General features: G+C 44.8%; 1 protein-coding gene across 1 annotated transcript in view; it reads right to left on the reverse strand.

Moving 5' to 3' along the window:
• DCTD (dCMP deaminase) overlaps positions 1–22,584 on the reverse strand; it is a 306,663-nt gene that overhangs the window by 260,885 nt on the left and 23,194 nt on the right. The window contains exon 2 of the mRNA XM_069631471.1: positions 733–844. Within this exon, the coding sequence (XP_069487572.1) occupies positions 733–844 (112 nt within the window). The remainder of the gene's footprint in view (positions 1–732; positions 845–22,584) is intronic.

Below are 22,584 nucleotides of genomic sequence, written 5' to 3' on the forward strand. Positions count from 1 at the left end.
TCCTCATTGGCTGAGGGGCTGCCACGCCCCCCCGCCGTGGAAGAGGCAGCTGTAACCCGCCCGAGAATCGAATGATTCTCGGCTGGGTAAAGCCCCAGCGAGGCCCAATCAGAATGCTTGTTTCATGCTGATTGTGCCCTCGCCGGGACCTAATTCAGCATATGATAGAAAAAAATCATAGACACTTGCTAGGAAAAGCATGCTAAGATTTAAGCATTGCCACACTTGCAAGGGATGTAGGTTTAATTTGTATTTTATGTTAAAAAGAAATATTTAATCACAAACATGCAGGGTGGATCAGCAAAGATGGGCTGATTTAATGTACACCTAGGCAAACTACATTTTGCTGTTCGAGTCAACAGAATGCATACAATCATTGTTAAGTCAACTACTGTAATTTATTTCATTATTTTAGTAATGCTTGCATAGCAGCTTGGATTTGAATAGCATGCCCGAAGCATGAAAGACAACATATTTAACATACTCTGAGATCAAGAGATGCATCCCCCAATAACCTAACCTCACATAGAGGAAGTCTGTGCTGTGAAGGTTGAGATGCATGCTACAGCTACACCAACCCTTGTGTAACTAAGCAAAGGTATCCTCTGCCTGGCTTAATTTGCTGGGGCAATACTGCAAGCAGGGTCTGCAGAGTAGAACCCCTTCGCCTTTATAGCGCTAGCAAAGTTAGTGCAGCATAATCTCCTCCTCATTCTATTGATATTTTCTTACCTGAGAGTTTGGATCCTTGCTCCTCTGTGCTGATAAAAATGCAACCGCCATGAAATATTCAGGCCATTCTAAATAATCTTCACGCTTTTTACATAAGAGTTGAGAGCCAAGTCTGCAAACCAATAAAGAGAACAAAGTAAATCACCTTAATATTGCAGCACAACGTTTACCCAACTACAAAAGGGCACCATGAGCCCATATGCAGTCCATCACTCAACCGCACCTAGTAGCATACACCGTCAGGTCTAGATATTGCCATCACAAAAAAGCCTTTGGTCTACACTGGGCTTTACATTCCTGAAACATTCTCTCATGCTTAACAATAACGGATCACAATTAAGAAACATGCATGCCTACAACCACAACCATATTACCTCTCCCTTATCCCACGTACCGCTCCCTTTCTAGGTTTGTTCGTCTGCTGGTTACCCCAACCCCCTCCTTACTCATCTCCATCCCAGTTCCAGATCTCCTCCTCACTATCCACAGATTAAGGTCTAGCAACACCCTGGTGAGGTCACAATATGCTACCTCTCGGACAAGGGTCAGGTGCCATAAGAACACTACGCTAGTGATGGGCCAAAATATAAATATTATGTAACGTAACGGATGGCAATTACCAGGGCTGCACAAGTAACCTTTGAATTTATTAAACAAGAAAATGAGACCTTCAACGAGAACACTGTATGGGATATTAAAATCAAAGCAGAGAAATCCCTAAAGATTATTTACAAGGGATCGTAAGGAAATGATCCAGGTACTAGTGAGGATATATACTGCAGACATAGTTGAAACTATGTTCAATGTGTACATATAACCGTATCAAAACAAACAGTACAATAAAAAATTAGAACAGCAGAGATCGGGAGGGAAACTTTTTGGGCAGGGTAACATTTCAAGAGAAGGAGAGGAGGTTCAAGCGCAGATTTAAACGCAGGGATATACCCTGGTCACTCCCCATTGAAACATATTGGGCTGGGAATGGAAAGCAGATGCATGATTCCGTGGAGATTCAAGCCGCTTTCCCTCCTAGACATCGCATTTGAAGTGAACATATGTGAGCACATAGATCTATACTTTGAGAAAAAACAGGGTTCGGTGCGCTCAGTCCGAGTGTTGGGACAAGCGTTCAAGTCTCATATTGGTGGTGTGGCGATGAGCATTGAGTTTGAGGGTTCTATCGGTTATCTGGAGGTAACTAGCAGAAGCTAAGTGGAAAGTCCTTGAGCAACGGTATGCTGGAGACATAAAAAGAGAGCTGGAGGAGTTCCGGAAACTGGAAGAAAGGGAGGCGAAATACTTTGCTATTCCTGCAATGGCCAGAAGATATGAGGAGGCCAATAGGCCCGGGAGACCATGGGAGAGACTCATCCATACAAAACCTAATACTGACACACTCTTAGTCAGGAACGACGACGGGGAACTCTGTACAGAATATGTGAAGACGTTCTTGAGGCTTTCCTGCAGTTCTATAGGGCGCTCTATGTGAGCCGTCTGAGTAAGTCTAGTGCTGATAATGTGGCCTTTCTCAATGCGTTCCTGACGACTGCAGTCTCGCTCAAGACTGCGCAGTGGCTGGAGGGGCCAGTCACAATGGAGGAAATAATAGCAAATGTGGCCATTGACTTGTTGCCCAACAACAAGACGCTGGGCGCCAATGGCATTGAAGCATAATTTTATACAAAATACAAGCAAATTCTGACCCCTGACCTTACAGGTGTGGGAAAAATCTTTGACTAATGGGACTCTGCTACAGACACTAAGGCAGGTGGTGTTAACGCTTCTGCTTAAACCTGGGAAGCTGGCGAAGGAAAGGGTAAATCAAACCGACCACTGTTGCTGAACGTAGACCTGAAAATATTTGCAAAGGTCCTTGCCACATGCCTGCTGCCCCTCATGCCTTGCATGCTACACCCGGACCAGTCCAGTTTCATTATTGGACGCTCCACTGCACTGAATCTCCAAAGACTAATCAATACTTTATCTCAAATAAACCAGTTGCGCACGTAGTGGGGGTGACAATGGATGCAGAGAAGGCGTTTGATTCGGTGTGGTGGAGCTTCCTATTTGGATATACTGGAACACTATGGGATTGGTAAATATATTGTGTTGTGGCAAAGTGTCGCTCAGTGAATGCAGTCAGCTGGGCGGCGGAAGGGCTGCCTACCAACTCTTCAATCTGTCCCATGGTACGTTCAGTAAAGGTTTCCTTTGAGGTAAAGCTATTGCGGCAGTGCGTTTTTTTGTGACACAGACTTACAGCTGAAAGACCCCCCCTAACATTGTACTAAGAGACCAAGTACGATTGAGAGAGTAATCTCAATAGCATTCGTCTGGGTTACCAAGACGTTGAGTTAAACCTCTGGTTGAGAGATTGTTGAAAATCTTCTAGAAAGATGGTTAATATACCCCTCCCAGTTTTCCTTTAAAAGGTCTACTAAATATGAACTACGTAGCAAGGCACTGAATATGCAGCCTCCGTCTAGAACACCTTCTAACGGAAGGGACTTGGAGGCTGTGGGACACTACACAGGCAGATTCTCAATGTCGAGTAAGAAGTTCCGGCTCCGTGACACAGACCTCAATACCAGTTTCACAAAGTAGGGGGAAAAAACAGAACAATCTGCGGCTGCTGGGAAACCGGCAACTTCTTCAAATTCATAAATAACTGCTTTTTGAGGGTAAAACCGGCATGTGATTTTAGAACCGTGAATATCCAGGAGCAAGGACATCTTTCAATTCCTAAGGAAGGCGAATGAAAACCAATTTGATACACACTCATGATGGATGGAACAGGGGTGCAGCACATGAGCATATTCTTCAACTAGAGGAACGGGAGGTGGTTTCACCAGTTTTGTTGCCAACTGTGTGCAGTGCCGATTCCACCCCCCTCTTGCGCCATCACCGTCATCCTCCCTTTCCTCTATTTTGGAGCCAACATTTATGCCCCCCTTTCAGGGCCACTGCGATATCAGCATTGAACTTTGTTTTAAATTCACTTGTTAAAATTTACGAGAACATTAATGTCAACTTGGTTGAGCAAGGATAACTACAAACTCAAAATTAGCTTTTCTAGAAGGCTTCATTATGGCCTCGAATCCAAGGTTGAATACCGAGAAACCTGGGAGCGAGGATGCTTACATTGCTTAGCACAGGGTTAACTTAATTGTTTGTCCTAATTCCGCTGGGAACTGTGAGGAGTCAGAAATGTGAGGCGGACCACATTGTAGAGTTTTCTCAACAAATGCCACCTTATTATATTAAAAGGTTTGATGAACGCCTCACTATTTCTACCCTTATGAGGATTTCCCTGCTTAAAATAAACTAAAGGAAACACTCCAACAAAAGGATATCTGTCCCTCACACTTATACATACAACAAATAAACAAGGAAATGCATGCAGTTCAAAACACAAATGATTGAATGCACGATGTAACCACAGTCTTTCTTCATAACCTGGGAAATCTCCCCTTTCCCAAGTTTAAATGTGATTCTGCTTTACAGTTCAGGACATGAACAAAGGGAAAGCGAGGGTTGTAACAAAGTTCCAATACAGTTTGATGCAACTTCAACATCTCAACAGAAAGTTCCAACACAGAAGATAGAAGGCTCTTCTTCCTTTAACAGATTCTCAGTTCCTCAATAGCAAGAATGGTTAACTCAAAGAAATAAAACCTCTGCAACAGCCTTACACAGATTTTCCTTTAGCACCACTAACAAAAGATGTGCATCAGTAACACCATGTAGCACTTTAACTTCCACCTGGCCTACTTCCATGGCAGGTATACAATCTCAAAAGTTGGACATCCGGGTATACTCCCCTGCCCAAACAGCGTTTCAAACAATAAGTGCATCTGTGGTTATGATCAACTGACAAGAGGGTCACAACATTCACAACAGCTTCACAACATTCAACAACTTTTCAGGGAAAACAAGATCCACTTCGGTGCTATTAAATACTCTTCTGCAAATGATGCTCCTCTCCTTCTGGATATCTCTTCCCAGAAGGGCAGCCTTTTTGCCACTCGTTTCCCCACTACACAGGTAAAAAGACTGACAGCGATAGGGTCTCTTTCTGCTTCTCCCTTGTTTTTGGCAAAGTGTGTTTATCCCAGCTTTTAGCATATGTGGCACACAATATGGGCAACCAGTTTCAGAGCTTATAGTGCTTGCACGAACCCCATTCTACTGTTGGCAATATTGGCTAGATTGTATTTGCCTTAGTTACAGTCTCTTTTGGCTTGGGTAATGCATAAACGCTTAACACAGTCACCCCCTTTTGTTGCTGGGTTTTCTAGACTCATTTTTGGGATTACAGTCATTTGGCTCCGTTATCATAGGTTGTTGCTGCTTTTCCCCTAGTTTGATATTCAAACTTAACTTGGGATTAATTTTCACTCGCACGCAGAGTGCTGCTTCTGCTGCTTTGCAATAGTCGGTATTCAAAACCGTTCTCTGAACTACTTTCACTTCTGCACATGTGTTTCTCACTCGCCAAACGCCTTCTTTCAATGCATGAGCGGGCACGGAGGGCTCCGGGGTCACTGACAGCTTGTGAAATCACAGGGTAAGACATGCGCCTCCGTTTCCCTCGCCGCTCAGAGGGATTCTGCTGCTGTGGCTCCTCGTGACATGGCAAACTATTTCGGTTAGTCTGCCTTTGCCACTTACAATGGTCTCCTGTGGCTCTCTGGCGCAAGACAGCCATCGGAGACAGCCTTCTGCATGCTTCACGCTGTGCAGCCTCCGCAAACCAAGTCACAAAAGCTTTCCTCCTGCACGCTTACCAATGTGCGACCTCTGCACTTCAGATTTCTGGGGAAGCACATCCTCTCAGGACCTGCAGCTGATATCTGCCAAATTGTGGACCCGGTGTCTTCCCTCTCCTCCAGCTTCTACCTGGGCTGCCAGCACGAGCCACGTTGCTTCTTGCTTCCTCTGCTCTTCACCAACGACTACAACTCTTCTCTCATGGCCTGCACTTCAGGGGGCCTTTTAAGCCTGTCTCCCTCAGGTGTGGGTCATATGCATTAATGAGCCGACAAATGTAGGGGAGGATTGGTCCAAAAGACCCCCCTTGCCTACATTCCCTCCCCAGGTGAGGGCCATGGCTCATCGGGCGTCCCCTCCTTACCACCAGGGTCCAGGTGGTGGACGGCTCACCTGCTGAAGACATTGCCCAAACGTATTAAATTTAGCTAGGCCTCAGAAACCATTTTGTCTAATGAAGAAAGTGTGAGCTCGGCGCACTGCAGCGCGGCCCCCACCTTTGGAGAGTTTCAATTATCCCTGTGGCCACAGCTCCCTGGCAGATCCGCTGTGAGCCCGTTCCCACGAACAAGACGGACATGAGCTAGTGTAAGATACCAACACTGTAACATTTCACCTTCCGCAGTGTATCACTGCTTCCAACATGACCCGGCCAGCAGAGCCGGGTGGAAAAAAAACTGTAAAATGGCCATCAGATAAAAGCAGAAGTTCCCAAATACTGATGCTAAAACTACCTGCAATGGGCGTATTTTCTACACAAACCTCTTTGATTAAGAAAACCTGTAAAGTGTACAGATATGGCAGAATACATGGTCACATAAGCACCCACAGCACTGCAGTTATGTGCAAATAGTAAAAGCGTCCCGGGGGGTTATTTGTTATGCGTATCATTGAAATGTTTACACCCCACGGTCCCGCGCCATAACCGAACTAATGCTGCTAGAGTGCAAAGAAAGACGAACACCCATACTGAGGGCTCATGTGAAGGACGCGCGAGAATGCACCATTCACGTGTGTATGTCCAAGCCCCTTATGTGCCACTACCGTCACGTACGGTGGCGAGTCGTTTTCTATGTGCTCCACCAACCTTACTGCTACCTCACTTACTGTAAATGTATATGCATATAACAAAATGTTGTAGATGTGCTCAGGCTGGCTATATTTGAGAGGCATTTAGCAAAGTTAAAAATGTAAGCCTTGGAATGATTCAATGAGTATTGTATAGTATTCAAATGTTTATGATGCTTTCACCTAAGGTCGGCAACACACGAGGAAGATACCTTTGTGAATATGAGCAAGGCCATTCCTCCTCCCTCCCTGCAAAGCCTGCCAGACGAGAGAGCAGAGGCCAGCGCTGCGCTACTCCACCTCCCCCAACTAGGCTGGAGCCGCTTCAAAGATTTGTAGTTCCCTCTGCAGCACCCAAAGCCACGGCCCGCCACCTGCATTATTTACACCCCAGCAGTAAACCTCCGCCTGAATACACAAATCCAGAGGCGCACCCTCTTAAACCCCACAACCCACCGGATCACCTTAGGTTAATGGCCCCTGTAACATTAGGACCCCCAATATTATGGCAACATTACAGCAACACATTCATATCGACTTCTAACAAAACAGGAGGACATGTACCGTCTGTCCCATGCCCTGAGACCCAGCCCCACGACCTATGGTACCCGGTCAACAGGACACTGGTAACCGTGTACTGATGAATCGCCATCGAACCCCTCTCAAGGTGCATTCCTCCTGTGTTGCATTAACCTGAAGAATAACCTATTGGAAGATGTACTAAAGAAGATAATATTGCAACATCACTATCTCTGACCATGCGCCAGTGACTGACTCTTCGTACCCAAAGGCTGCCGAAACCCCCTCACAGGCCTTGGAAGCTCCACAACCAGATCCTCTCGGACACAGCCATCAGCGCCGAATTGGCAGAAACGCTGGCAAACTATTTCAAGGAGAACACCACCCCGGACGTCTCCAGGGCTATCACCTGGGATGCAATGAAACCAGTGATACGGGGGGGGGGTGGCCATGGACGCCACAGCGAGGCTCCGCCGTCTGAATCACCTTCTCCAAACCAAGCTAGAGAAGAAAGTAATAGAACTGGAAACTAGTTTTAAAAAGCACCCGGCCAAAGCCACTGGCCGCGACCTCAAAAGAGCAAAAGCGGAACTAGAAATGCACCAAGCGGACCGGGCGACCAGAACCCTACAATACACCAAACAATTCTACTATCTTAATGGCAATAAGGCGAATCGCCTCCTCACGCACAAACTAAAGAAATCCCAAACAAGGAACTTTGTCCAGGGCCTGTCGGACCACTCCGGCACCCTACGCTACCTAGAGGCCGAGAAACTCGACCTGATGACGCAGCACCATAAAGGATTTATGGCGAGTCCCCCCCACAACTGCCTCGGCCTGGGTTCCTGGCAGCCACCCAGAAGCTCCCGACACACCCGGCACTTGAAGCTCTGGAGCACCCAATCGCTTCGGAGGAAGTTTGACACGATTCGCACTCTGAAGAACACATCCCCTGCGCCAGACGGGCTCACAGCAACATTTTACAAGAAATTTGCCCATATCCTGGCCCCGCAGCTGGCTGCCCTATTCAACTACTTCCTAACATCGGGGGCCACCACACCATCTAAGAAAAGTCCTCTACTTTCCTCATCCTGAAGCCGGGGAAGGACCGCACACTTTGCGCATCATACAGACCCATCACACTTCTGAACAATGATGCCAAATTGTTCACCAAAATTTTAGCCAACAGACTTTCCCCCATCCTCCCAGATGTCATCCATCCGGACCAAACTGGGTTTATCCCAGGCCGTAATATGCAGGACAACATCCGAAGAACGATCAACACCATAGAATCAGAGCATAGAAGGGGCTCCCCCTTGGTGGTTCTCTCCCTGGATGCGCATAAAGCATTTGATATGCTGGACTGGGGCTACATAGATGCAACCCTGTGCCACTATGGGTTCGGCCCAAACTTTAGGAAATCGGCCCTCGCCAATTATCAGCATCCGTCCACCCACCTGAGACTGAATGGAGCTTGCTCCAGGAAAATCAATATAACAAGGGTGACCAGGCGGGGTGTCCCTTCTCTCCACTCATTTTCACCCTCTCCATGGAGCCTCTGGCCAGCAGGATCCGGAGAAACCCATTAATCCAAGGCCTTGAATTTAAGGGAGAATCCTACATGACTGCACTGTACGTGGATGATATTCTGCTCACCCTCACCCAACCAGAAGAGTCTTTGCAAGCTCTATGGGAGGAGCTGGAGGAATTTAAGGCAGCCTCGGGGTTCACGATCAACATCGCCAAGTCGGTGGCCATGGCATGCCGGGCAACATCATGGAGAGATTGCAGACCTCCTGCCTGATCCAGTGGGCCAAAGCACAGATAAGCTACCTCGGTGTTCAGATCCCATCTCACCCGGAAAAATTATATAGAGCAAATTTCCCACAACTATTCAAAGAGCTCAAGGCTGACCTGGGCCGCTGGCGCAAGCAGGAAATCGCCTGGTTCGGTCGCATCTCGGAGCTGAAAATGAACCTGCTCCTGGGCTGCTCTACTCTTGCCTGGCTCTCCCCACAACCATCCCCACGAAAGACTTGCAAACTGCAAAGAGCCATGCTGAAGTTTATATGCGAGGGCACGAAAATCACGAATCCTAAGACATATCATGCTCCGCAGCCCTGCCCTCGGCGGCCTGGGGGTCCCAGACGCGGCCAGATACTGCGTTGCAGCCAAGCTCCCCCATGCCTTTGCCTGGAAGGTAACCACCAACCGACCCAGATGGCTGAAGTTGGAGGAGGACTGGTCCCCTTCCCCGATTGAAGGACTTCCCCACATGAAAGCAAGCAACATCTCTAAGCATACGGGCCCACTACCAGCAACGTGGAGCACCGTGTCGAGTTGGAGGAAAGCAGCTCTCATCTGGAAGTGCAGAAGCCCAACAGGTGCGCTCACCCCAATTTGGGGCAACTCCGACTTCTCTCCTGGTCTGGTCCCAAACGCCTTTATCATATGGCAGGAGGGTGGCTTGAGAATCATGGCGGACTTCGACGCGAATGGGAACCCGCTAAATTTTGAGGAATGCAAGGCTACACAAGCTCTAGATGCACGACAAACAGAGAGGGGACCTACAAGGTGCGTTACCGCTGGTACCACACCCCGGAAGCCCTAAACAAATTCAACCCGACCATACCCCCGCAGTGCTGGAGAGGCTGCCCCGACCGGGGCACACTGCTTCACCTACTATGGACCTGCCCAAAGTCTGCACAGTTCTGGAGGGAAGTCCTGGACCAGATTAGAGGGATAACGGGCCTCACGATCCCCTGGGACTCGGGCATCGTTCTCTTAGGAGCTACCGTGAGGGCCAGTTTCCATTGACAGGCCGCATAGCAAACTTATGCACCCAACTCCTGACGGCAGCAAAGATCGCCCTGGCCAGACTCTGGAAGAACCCAGAGGGCCCAACCATACAAATGTGGTGGTCCAAATGTTGGGAGACAGTGGCGAAGATCACGGCTCTACGATTCAGCAACTCTGCCAAATTCGAACAAGTGTGGTCCCCCTTCCTGAACTACACTGGGAAATACCCGGGCCTAGCGAGACAGCCCCCCAATCTTCGCTATATGGGGGTTCAGACTTAGCCGGGTAAGGAACCATCGCTGCAGGCAGCAAACAGAACTAGAGCAGACTTAATCCTCCGGCCGATGCCCCAAGACTCGGGGAGACCAGCTCTGCGCCAGATCTCATCTGAACTAGCGGTAAACCCCGCCACTCGAACAGTCAACCTAAGACACCCCCCTCCTCTGTGGATAGCTCCCCCAATGTCTCCCCCCCCCCCCTAGAGACCCAAAGACTCACCCCAATGTTGGGCCTAATTTCGGTTCAGGTTTTATTTTATTGCTCTTTTTCTCTGTAATACACTACTTGCTAGCTTTCTGCGAAAGGCGTTTCTATCGGTGCAATGTTAAGCTGTTATGCATAAATTCCAATAAAAACAGGTTTGAAAAAAAATAAATAAATAATACATTTTAAAAAAAGGGTCCGCCATTCAGTGTTAGGAAACTGCTTTAAATAATTGGGATAAAATTCAGAGGTTTCGTTTCATTTTTAAAATGATGGACAGCGTAGTAGACATTAACCAAAGCTTGTTCTCGACAGCCACAGGATTAGCGATCTACTGTGGTGTCCAATGATTGAATAGTTTCAAGGCATCCTACCTACTAGCGAGATAAAAATGTATATTTATTAGTTCCAGTCCAGGAGCAGACAAACACTTCCAGCCGACCATAGCAGCTATGGATAGTGCACTCAACTCGTACCAGATCACCTGAATAGGGACACCCATGGGGAGAAATAACACTTTCACCAAAATATACCCTCCAGGGAGTTCAACAACGCATCCAAAATAGTAAGCGGGATTTCGGCACCATAAGTCAGCAAACGCACGACTTTCCTCTTGTAGAACTGCAACAATGGAACAAATGAGAATCACCCAAATGTCTTAGCGCATTCCCTTGAGCAGCCAAACAAGTAACCTCATGCTTAAGCATGGACATTCTCAAAGCATTCTTTGGCACTTCCTACCATGCAAAATCCCAGATAAGTAAAGGATTCAACTTTATCCAATTCAACATTGTTCAAAATGCCAACACCAAGAAGGTGCCCCTTTCTTCCTGGCTGGTGTACAGACCAGCACCTTAGACTCTGCAACATTTACGATGGGATTATTCTGACATGTGCAGTGAAATAACCTATGTAGCTGGTGTTGCAACCCCACCTGGGTCTGATCGATCAGGACTTATCGGCATATAACAGCCAGTTTATAGCCTGTCTGGCAACACAGGGGAGAAAAGAGCATGCCAGACAAAGAGTCGCACTCAAATTAAAACAGAAAAAGGTTCAACGGGGCGGTGCCTGTAAGCACACCCGTTTCAGTCTCCTGTATGTTTGGATTTCCCTGGACAGATGGCACGCTTGATATAGGCGAACCTGTAACAATGGGTCCAAGTGCAAGTCTTTTAAAATCACCACCAAATCTGCTGGACAGCCCCATTTTACCAGCTTGTTCCATAAAAGAGTTTGATTAACACTGTCGAACGCAAGTGCAAAATCTATAAATGACAAATAAATAGGGGCTCTGCCAGTGACAACTCTCTCCTTAAGGTTTAAAACAAAACCATTCACAGCCGTGCCCAAGACCTTTACAAAGCATGCCTGAAAGGGACATAGCTTGTGATTCTCATTTGGCCAAGTATGCTAATACAAGGGATGCAACAAAAAAAAAAAAAAAATTCTAGGGGCATCTAAAAGGGCTATATAAACCGGTAATTTGTAGGATTCCCGCGGGCCACTTTCTTAAAAATGGGGACCACTGTAGCGGTTTCCCAAGAAAAGGTAACATGCTTACATTTCACAACCTGCTGGAAAATAGGTCTGTTCACAGCTCCAGGTGGCTTTTAACAATAGTATTGGACAAGCCGTCCAGGTTGGGGTGCACAGGTTTTATTAGCTTTAATTAACCGAAAGATCGGCTCCCAAGAAAATGGGAAATTCCAACCTATGGCAGTATTGGAACACAAAGCACGTAACGTCACTGGAGCTCCAGCGTAGTTTAGCTGAAAATATGTGACCCACATCTCCTCAGGAATAGATTTAGTTGAAAAACTGATTGCAGAGAAGCAATGGATTTAATGAGCTTCCAAAGTTTTGCCAGACTCTTTTAAAGAACAGCCCTATGTCCTGATCAAGAGTCTAATAGTCTGCTGAATTATTCCATCTTTTACCAGCGAAAAAAGAAACGCTGTCCTAAGAAAGTGGTACTGCAGGTGGAAAATAAATGCCAAACGTAAAAATTGAGTAACTAATAACGGTGGTTTGAGAACATGTCTTTCGAATTTGAAAATTCCAACAGATAAGGAGCCAGGTTTTTCTAAACCAGTATAATCACTAGTAAAACTAAGGGAAACAAATAAGAAAAAAAAAGAAAAAAAAATTATAATAATTTTATAATCAGTCTGCTACCCCACCTCATCCTATGGTGTTGGCTGACCAGAGGCTTGACGGGCGACATGGGACAAACTGCTTGGCTCCAGTGACCACAGAGCAATCCGACATTTGCTACATAATATTTCTATGTACTCTGAGCCTTTTGTTTCTATGCCTCAAGCGCGGAGCCTTACAATCACTATGGCTCAGGGCATGAACATGGTTCACCGGGGCCCCAAACCCTCCGAGTCCTGAAAATCCTCCTAGCACCATAAATCACTTTAAACTCTGGCAAAGAGTCTCCATTCAGAACCTGGAAGATACAGTATTACATTCTGATGCCAGAACTTTCAGTTTATGACCTTTAGAGGAGATAAGAAAAGCATCTGACCATCGACTGGTGATGGAACATCATATTTCTCCAGCAAGGCGGATACAAGGGAGAGCTACGAATGCAGCTAATCTTCTCCTGGAGAGATTACCCCTCTTGAATGTTCATGTTTTCTTAAACAGATGTATCTTTATTTAACTCAATTGATCTGTTAAAAGGTTATTACTCCCACAGATATTGATCAAGTAGAGTTTTTAAATGATTGGGAACTAGATAGGGTGGTTACTCACGTAGGGTTGTCCTTGGCGTTTCAGTAGCTGCATCCTCATAGTTAAGAACTATCTGTGCCATCAGAAAAAACGACAGCCCGAAATCCTCCTCTCATAAAATGTATTGCACAGTGTTAATGAAAGGATGTTTTAATGTTCAAAGCACTTTAGCAAAGAGGTTGGTGAATGACAATGTTAATTCGCTGAGAACCATACAGGCTTGGGGGGGGTCCCTTTAAGTTTATGAATCACATTTTTCAATGGAACCGAGAAAACAGAGTGACGGATTTAGAAAAAGATAACTGTCCTTGCTGCCATGCACGCGCCAAAGCAAGACCAAATCCAACTGTTAGCTAACCTTGGAGAAACCGATTTCTGCATTACAAATGTCTTGGAACACCAGAGGCTTCTCCCATCTGTCCACTAAAGAAAATTAGAACTTAATATCTTTTTCAGTCATTTGCCCTACAAGAGGTTAGCTTACTGAAACACCTCGCAGAGCTACACTCCGCTTTTAAATCCGACCATTAAAGGTGAAAAAGGCCATTCAGCTGCAGGCTCGTTATTTGGTCTTAATAATGATCTCGGCCTCTATTTGAGATTATTCTTCTCCCTATATTTAAGCAGTGTAACTATTTTAGGATAAGCCACACTTTGCTACGGCAGGCTTCTTTTTAACCATTAATATCTATTTTAACCCACTGGCAATCCACATAAACACCAAGTAAAAAAAACTGCGGTTATTTTGGACAAATGGCAGTCTCTTCGTGTATCCAACAACATTATGCTTTGTGCTGATTTCAACTCTGTATGTGTGGATAATTTGGATGAGACGATTAAATTGGTTTCCTCCAGTAATGGCTCTAGAGTAAGAGGGGTATTATGGATGAACTTTTGTGAGGCTTGGGATCTACTGAGGGTGAATGGAAATGTTACAGGGGGATTAGTCCTCCCACTATACCTAGAGGTGAAACTGTGCTACGGTTACGATTGAATATGGTTTTGTATAGTTCCATCACTTCTGTAAATCTCTAGAAATTACAGTTTGTGAATAGTGACCACTGATGGTTAGTTTTATCATTGGATATTAATTAGAAGGGGCCAGCAGTGTGGAATTATACCCCCAACGGAAGGGTTAACAGTGGGGGGTAACATACTAGTTTGGAATGGTATGTGCATTACGCAATTCAACAAGGTGATAACAGCTGCAATAATAATGTAAATGTAGACACCTTCCTCGAGTCCCAGGATTACATTCAATTCTTAATACCATTGTATGATCATTTTTGGGGCAATACATTTATCAGTTTTAGGAAGTCCCATGTCTTTGATAAGGAAGTGTGGGGCAGAAATCAAGCTTTGCTTGCAGGGCTGCACGCTCTGTCCCGCTCCTGGCATGTAACTGCTGTAGATATGGCGAAAGCGCTGAAACAACAACATATAAATTGGATTAAAAAGCATAAGCACTTGCTCCTCAAAAGATATTCTAAGCAAATGCTGGGGGCACTTACAGACAAAACGTGGAATGATTTTTGGAGGCTGATAAATAGCCATACGAACGTGCAACATTGAGCTTTAATTAATCCTATTGACAAAAAGGTGTGGATATCACATTACAAAAAAAAAGAAATATTCTGCGACAACTCGTGAGTTCCTATTCTAGATTCTTCTTCGGTAAAAAGCGTATGTCTTTGACCCACGATATTAATCTGCTTTACACATTGATAATGAACAGTCATAATTTGAGGGATCCCGGCAGTGACCATTTTTGATCGAATGCAGTAATGCTGATTTAGACATCCATCTTAATGTCCAGCTTTGATAAGGTCATCAGATACCATATGATTTCGGTTTCTTGGAATTCCTCTCAAATTGTACCCATTCAGAAGAAACTTGATAGGCAGGATCCCACTTACTACCGTCCTTTCGCGCTTCTCGATATCCAAGGACATTTTTTTAAATAACTGTTGGAGAGACAGCCATTTCTTTGGGCATCTCAAAGTGGTAGATTTTATATATTTCAGACCAGCTTTATGCCATCTACCGGTACAGCCCTAAACGGTTTGATCTTGGAAGCAAAAACTAGGAGGTATATGTTGCCTTCATAGAATGCTGCATGGCTTTTGACCGCATTGATCGTAATCTATGGGTGAAACTGCATAACTGGGCGTTGTCCATTGAATCTGCTAGACAGGATACAGAAGCTTTATACGAACACTTCCATCCGTGTTCGTTTAAATGGAGATGGCCTTCTTTCTTCTCATATTGATAAACACGAAGGTCTGAAAAAGGCTGCATGTTGGCCCATATTCTTTTCCATTTATTTATTTCTGACTTTGGCGCTTATATAGTGAAGGCATGTGCCTTTCTGCCAAGAATGGGGCAACTAAGAAATGGTTAAATTTTATATGCGGACGACATGATTCTTTTGCACTCCAGCCACATTGGGCTGCAACGGCAGATTGAGGCACTTCAAAACTGTATTGCACTAAAGGCACTTATGTTAAAGTAAAACAAAAATTCTAATTTTCAAGAATCGGAAACTAGTTAAGTGTATGCTCGTTTGGAACCTGGTGAATGCTTTTATTTAATGGGGCCAGATCTAACACCGTGAAAATTACTGCCCTGAAACTGAAGATGATTAATTTAGCTATACAAGCTAAGATTATTAACCGGAAAGACTTTTTTTCCACCTGTATGGAAACTTTATGGGTCAAATGTAATACCAGCTTTAACTTATTGCTCTGAGGTTTACTTTGAAAATTAATCTTGCACATTGGCCTAAGATTGGGGGCCTCTTTTGGAAGAAGGTTTTATGCCTTCCAATGGGTACCCCAATCTCAGTGATCCGATTTGAATTAGTTCCGATATCATTGTGGCTCCTTATTGTCAATGCTTGACACTTCTGTTGACTTGCTGGTAACTAAATGTGATGAATACTATGGATCCTTCACTAAAACCCTGCCTAAAGTCTCCTCACAGGCAGCCAGGGAAGTGCAGACGCTCCTGATCCCAACCTTATGGATTGTGCTCGACAGAAGGATCACCTAGGAGGACAAAAGGGTCTGGGAGGTGAGAGGAATCAATGTGTTGAGACACCAGTATTTATCTTCCCCCAAGGAGCAAAGGCCACAAAACCTACTTTCTTGTTGCCACAATAATAGAACTGTTCCATTTGTTAAACACCAGAATGTGGATGAATTAAGCCAAAGCTCCTGACATAAAAATGAACATCAACCATTACAGAACCTCTACAGCGAAATGCTTAAATAAGTCTGTAAATAAGAATCACCAAAACCTAGAACACCTTATTCCTCTTTTCCAAGAAGTCTAAGGATTGTAGAATCTAGAAGGCAAATTGGCAAATCACAAAGAATTAGAAAATCTAACTTTGTTGTTAGGGACGTCAGGTCCCATAATTCCCTCAGTACTGGGACGAAGAAGCGGGATGAAGAGGAACACTACTGTGGGAGTGATCCAATTAGTGTAAATGACCTACACCTGAAGGGTACTGAGGCTTAAAAAGCCCCCTTAAATGCAGGCATTAAGAGAAGAGGAGAGAGAGGAAGCAGAGCAGTGGAAGAAGCAGCAGCACCATGGGCTAGGAGGGAAGTCTGTGGTGAGAGAAGAGGCTGGGACCACAGAATTGACGGAAGCCGTGGTGGGTCCTGAGAGAGTCTTAGCCTGTGACGCGCCGTGCTGCAGAGTTCATGCAGCGAGAAGAAGTAGTAGCAAGGGAAGCGTTACCTCTTTGGAGGTTCCTGATGGCAGGGTTGCACCTGTATCTATGTTATTTTTATATCGCTCCCACTCGCACCTGGCCGCCTTAGGAGGAAAGGAGGCTCCATGCTCCAGTGGTGTGAGCGGAGGAGAAACAGAAGAAGCTGTCTAACCGGCCGCGAGGAGCCACAAGCAAAGAAGAGCTTGCAAACACTGAGTGGAGGGTAATGGAGCAACTCACCCGGTGAGTCCACAATTTATAATTGACTCCATGGTACTCTAACACAGTCTGCTTGTTCACAGCAGGCTGCTTCACTGGCGAGTGAGTGCAAGCAACAGTAGTTGTAATGTTAAATGCTGCACTGTGCGAAACCAGCAAAAGTGGTACTCGGTAAAGCAAAGTAACTGTATAAAAAGCACATGAGAGTTTGGAACGCCCAAGAACCCCTGGGGAAAGCTGTAAACAGTTTGAAAGCTGGCAAGCAATACCCAAGCCAAGAGTATATTACCAGCGATCAATACCAGTATAACAGTATTCAAGGCAAGAGGGGAAGATTGAGCAGTTTATGATTGTGAGACTTACTAAGCATGTGCTATGACATACAGATCTTCAGGTAATAGAAACCTACATTGCCAAAGCCAAGTGAAAGGAAAAGTGAAACTACCCGTTAATCATTATTTGGCTGCTGGTGCAAAGGGGGAACGAAAGGTAGCAAACAGGCTGCCCTTCTGGAGAATGTTATCCGGAGGGAGAGGAGTATAGTTGGCCAGAGGTTTTAAAGAGCACTTATGTGGTTCCTTGTTTTCCCCATAACTGGTCTAAAGTTTGATGTTAAAGAAGCCTAATGAAGTGGTTATCTAAAGTTGGGAATTACCACTGAAGCACTTTCCTGGCTAGACAGGCAGGCGAGTATATCCATAGGGCAAGAGGTTATTGCCTCACCAAGGAAGCAGCCAGATAGTATTTCAGCATTTGCATGAAATACTAAGAAGAATTGTTAAAGATTGAAGAAAAATTACATTCTTTTTTAAGCTAAGATTGTAGTAACCAATCCTAACAAAGATATTTGTTGTTTCTACAAAGGTGAACCCTGCTCTTACTCCAGGAAGAGTTGGAACAGTTTATTTATCTCATTTTGATTAATTTCAGTCTGGCTTCCGGCCAGGGAGAGGCACGAAATCAGTCTTGAACTCAGTTCTAGACGACCTAGCGCGCCTGGTGGATCAGGAGGGTGTCGGAGCAGTTCTGCTGTTGGATCTTTCAGCTGCTTTCGAAACAGTTAACTATCCTACCCTGATCTCCCAGCACTCTGACGCTGGTCTGCCTGGCCAGGTACTCGACTGGTTTGTGGCCTTCCTGGCCGATCGCGCCCAATCAGTTTTGTTATCCGCTTTCACTATTCTGTGGTGTCCCTCAGGGGTCTACGCTGTCCCCCATTTTGTTTAATGTTTCGCCATCTCTTGCCATGGATGAGCAGGTGGCGGCAGTCTGGGCACTTTAAGCCTCGGATTCCAAAGAAGGTTCTCCCTTTCATCCCAGCAAAGTGTCAGGCTCCGGTTGTGGTGGCGTTGGTGCTGAGCGGGTTTGATTACTGCAACTCACTCCAACCTCGTTACCTTCTCAATAGGTTGCAGCTACTCCAAAAACGCGGTTTCCAGATCTATTTTCCGACCCAGTTTGGCACTCATGTCCCCCTTGTTAATGCAACTCCACTGGCTCCCTCTGGAAAGCCGTGTGCTTTTCAAGGTCTTTGTGCATGGTACATCGGGCCTTTTATGGCCTTGGGGCGGAATACCTGCAGGAGAAATGTGTACCCTCTGCTCCTACACGTATGTTGCTCTCTCATTCCGCCCGTTTAGTGGCAGTTCCCAGATCAGACTTTCACAAACAGGCGGTCGTGCTTTCTCAGTAGCGTTTGCCAGAGCTTGGAACAATCTGCCTCTCACTTTATGTGGGACTGAGGATCATTTCATCTTCCGCCGGCTGCTGAAAACACACCTATTTTAGTCTTTACTTCAATAGATCTTCCCTTCTGCACAATTAGCGCCATGAAGCCTCCGGGTGTACGTGCGCTCAATACATTCTTTTAACATAACATTACATTTTTTTTCTAACTAGAAGCTGCAACAGTTAGAAAAAGACATTTGTTGTTTCTACAAACATGAAATCTGTGCTTACTCCAGAAGGAGTGGGACTAGTTTATTTCTTTCAAAAGTCAGAATGTTGTAACAAACATCCTAAAAGATATAAGTGTTGTTGCTGGCTGGCAAAAGACAAATGCGACACAGTTCTTACTCCAGGAGGAGTGGGAACTTATGATTCTTGGAGATGCTTTAATGAAGCAACAGAACTTTGTGCGACTGAGTATCAAACCTTAAGAACAGTGTTGGAACTTTATGTTAAACTGGATTGCCTGGTTTTCTTTTAACTGTGAGGAAATACCCTTTGTTCAGTTCTGGGGGAAGGGAAGCACAGTTTGAGAAGAGACTTTGATCCGATTATGAATCAGATCATATGTTATAGATAGCTCTTGAATTATCATATATTTCCTTTTTGCTTTATTTGTTGTACAAGTGTGAGGGTCAGATCATTTGTTAGAGTGTTTCCTTTAGTTTAAGGCAGGTAAATCCTCTTCAGGGTAGGGACAAAGTTGTCTGCCTCACATTTCAGACCTGTCACACTAATCCCCAAAAGATGAAAAGGAAATTTTGGAGCTACGAATGGATTATGATCTTCAGATGATCCTTCCTCCCTCATACTCAGGACACTGCCAAGAAGACCCACTTTCAGCTTTTTCTTCTGAAAGGAATTCCATCTTTCCTCACCTTCTCCCAGAGACTCAATGTTACCCGAGCTCTGGTTTTCTCTAGGCTTGACTATTGCAATAGCCGCCTCCTTAATCTACCTTCGTTCACGCAGTGACCGCTCCAGCTAATCCAGAATAGGGCAGCAAGACTTATCCTTGGCCTCAAGCCAAGGGACCGTATCTCTCCTGCTCTAGTTTTCACTGGCTCCCGACCGCAGCACAGATTAAATTCAAGTCCCTCTGCATCATCAACAAGGCCGTCTAGAGCCAGGCACCACTCTATCTGCACCTCTTTCCGACCAAACACTCCCCTTCCAGCACCATCGCCTTTCGTGTTAAGCGGTTTGCTAAACAGATAGCAGGTGGTCGATCTCCTTCCTCAGCAGGCTCTTCTTTGGAACAGCCTCCCCCCTCCATCTTGAGCAGGACCTCGTAAGGTTCTGGAAAAGCCTCAAGACCTTCCTCTTACCTCATCCTTCCCGCTCTCTCTCTCTCTCTCTCTCTCTCTCTCGCCACTGCTAATCGCACTGTAGCTTGACTGGTGTGCAGGGCCCTTATGCATCCTCGGGGGCCCTGACCTCCCACATCTTATCATCCCAGCTGCTGTCTATCCTCTGCACTTGCCTCAGCTCACCCTCCACCACTGGAGGTTGCACATTTCTCCATAGCACTTCACCTTCTGCTCTCCATGAGCACCATATCACCTTTTCCATACCCCTCTCCCCTCTGCACTTGCACGTTCTGAACACTCAAAAAGGCATAGTAGGTTCGTTTTCCCCTCCCCATTGTCTTCTTATTTTGTTGTACTTGATTATTTAATATTTTATTTACTATTGTTGTAATTTACACTGTCCAGCATCCCCTGTTGCGCTGTGGGCACTGAAACCGTATTTGCTTCCTGTACAAGCGTCTAATAAGTGAACAATAAATAAATAAAAAATATATATTATTTGTCCATAGAATAATGCAAGAGGGAAAAGAAAAAAAAAAAAAAGAATAATATATTACCCGACTACTTGGAAACATTTCCGAATGGAAAAAGGAGGATGCAGTTTTTCAGGCTCTGTCTTAACTTGTATCCAACCAATTAATTATTAGGGGCTCATAATAATATAGAAATGAGAAAGACTAATTCCCCTGGTCTGATCAAAACCTATATCATCTATTAGTGGAATGCCCAAGGTTGCAAAACTATTTTTTTAAAGAAATTCCAGAATTAAGTACTTTGGCCACCTGTTTACTCACTTTAGGTCAGTATCGGCTGAGGGGTTTTGGTCTTAGATCTTTTGTGGTCCCTCTACCTCTTGGAAATTGTCAGCTGTTCGATGTTTAGACAATGTGTTTTTATGGATTACTAGAATGTCTTGTTGAATACTGATGAAGTTTTCATGTTTAAACTGATTATATATTTAATGTGTGCATCTGAGATAGCAAGCCATCATAAGATATGGACAAAGTGAAATGCAGGGATTCACACCACTCCCAGTACTCCAACCAAACACTGGAAAACCACACATACCATGGTGCCAGTACGAGAGTATCCCACAGCAAGAAATAGAAATACTTGTTATTCGATTCGGGGTGGAAGGAAAGAGGATTTGCAGGTATCCCTTTGCATGAGCTACCCGATAAAGGGGGATAGCCTCATTTAAGCAAAGGGAAGAACGAAAAAAACGATTTCAATACAAGTGAAAATTCACTGCAGACTATCATTCAATAAGGCTAAGAGTAGTCAAGTATTGCATGAACCAACCAATGATTTTGTAGTGTTTTAAGGAAATTGGCTGTGCCATGAAAATGTGAAGGGAACTGAGAAAATGATTACAAATGGCAAGGCTCGAATTATGGTTGGATAAGTAGGAGTTAAAAGCAGCTCCTGGATATCTAGTACTAACCAGTGACCAGGAGCTACCACTAGGGAACAAGGAGCTAGGACACAGCAATCTGCAAATCTAACTTCCACATAAGATGCAAACTTTTTTGCCTATTATTTATGACCTCTTATGCTTTACATTTGTATACATGCGTCCTAATGTTTATTTATAAATTGTCTCAAAAGCACATAAAACTTAAATTTACATAGGCGTGTTTATTCTGTAATTTAGTCAGCCTGCGGAGCCAAAAGTAGCTCCTGGCAGCTGTTGCCGTCAAGCTATCCAGGCTCTTCCAAGCTAGAAGCAGGAGCTAAATAGCTTCCAGCTCTCCTCAATTTCGAACATGCATGTGGATGGCATGGTGTACCAATTAGAAGGTTACAATTATTGCAAACAAAATATCTGACTAGAGGAAGCGCTAATAAAGGCACGTGCAGAAGAAAAATCAACAAGTCATAAGAACAATGAGAAAGGTGCACACATCAACATCAGAACAAGAAATTAAAGTTAACCATCAACAGTTATAACAAAAAAAATTCAAAACTGGAAGATGAATAAACTTACAATCTTTCAATGCAATGCCTTGTTTCTCATGGCTAACGAAGACGAACATTCTGCTAGAAAAACAAAACTTGCAAAGTGTATGTAACAATGCTGGACATTTTGACAAAGCATGCAGAAGTAAATCGTCCACAGAATGTAGCCACAGAGAGTGAGAGAACAAAGAGCAGTCACATAACAAGAGACTCATACCATAGCATTAGCAGGCCTCAAGATATGAACTTGCCAGGGCAAGTGATAATTGTGTTGGGCACATAAGAAATGGTGCACTGTGTCCAGGAGGAGAACTAAGAGTGTGAGTGACTAGTTGTGCCTGTCTAGTAGCTTGCAACTTCATATGTTTACCAGAGTGCAAAATAAAAAAATAAAAACACAAAAACAAATATACACTTTCACCACCAACATGAAACCTATGTTTGTTAGCAGTATCTGGATCTCATTTTAAATTAATGCAGCTAGCACAGAATAAGTTAGGCAAATAAAGTCGGATCTTGAAGACTTTCTCACAT

The sequence above is a fragment of the Ambystoma mexicanum genome, chromosome 6q (genome assembly GCF_040938575.1).
Source record: "Ambystoma mexicanum isolate Mex_15411 chromosome 6q, UKY_AmexF1_1, whole genome shotgun sequence".
NCBI lineage: Eukaryota > Metazoa > Chordata > Amphibia > Caudata > Ambystomatidae > Ambystoma > Ambystoma mexicanum.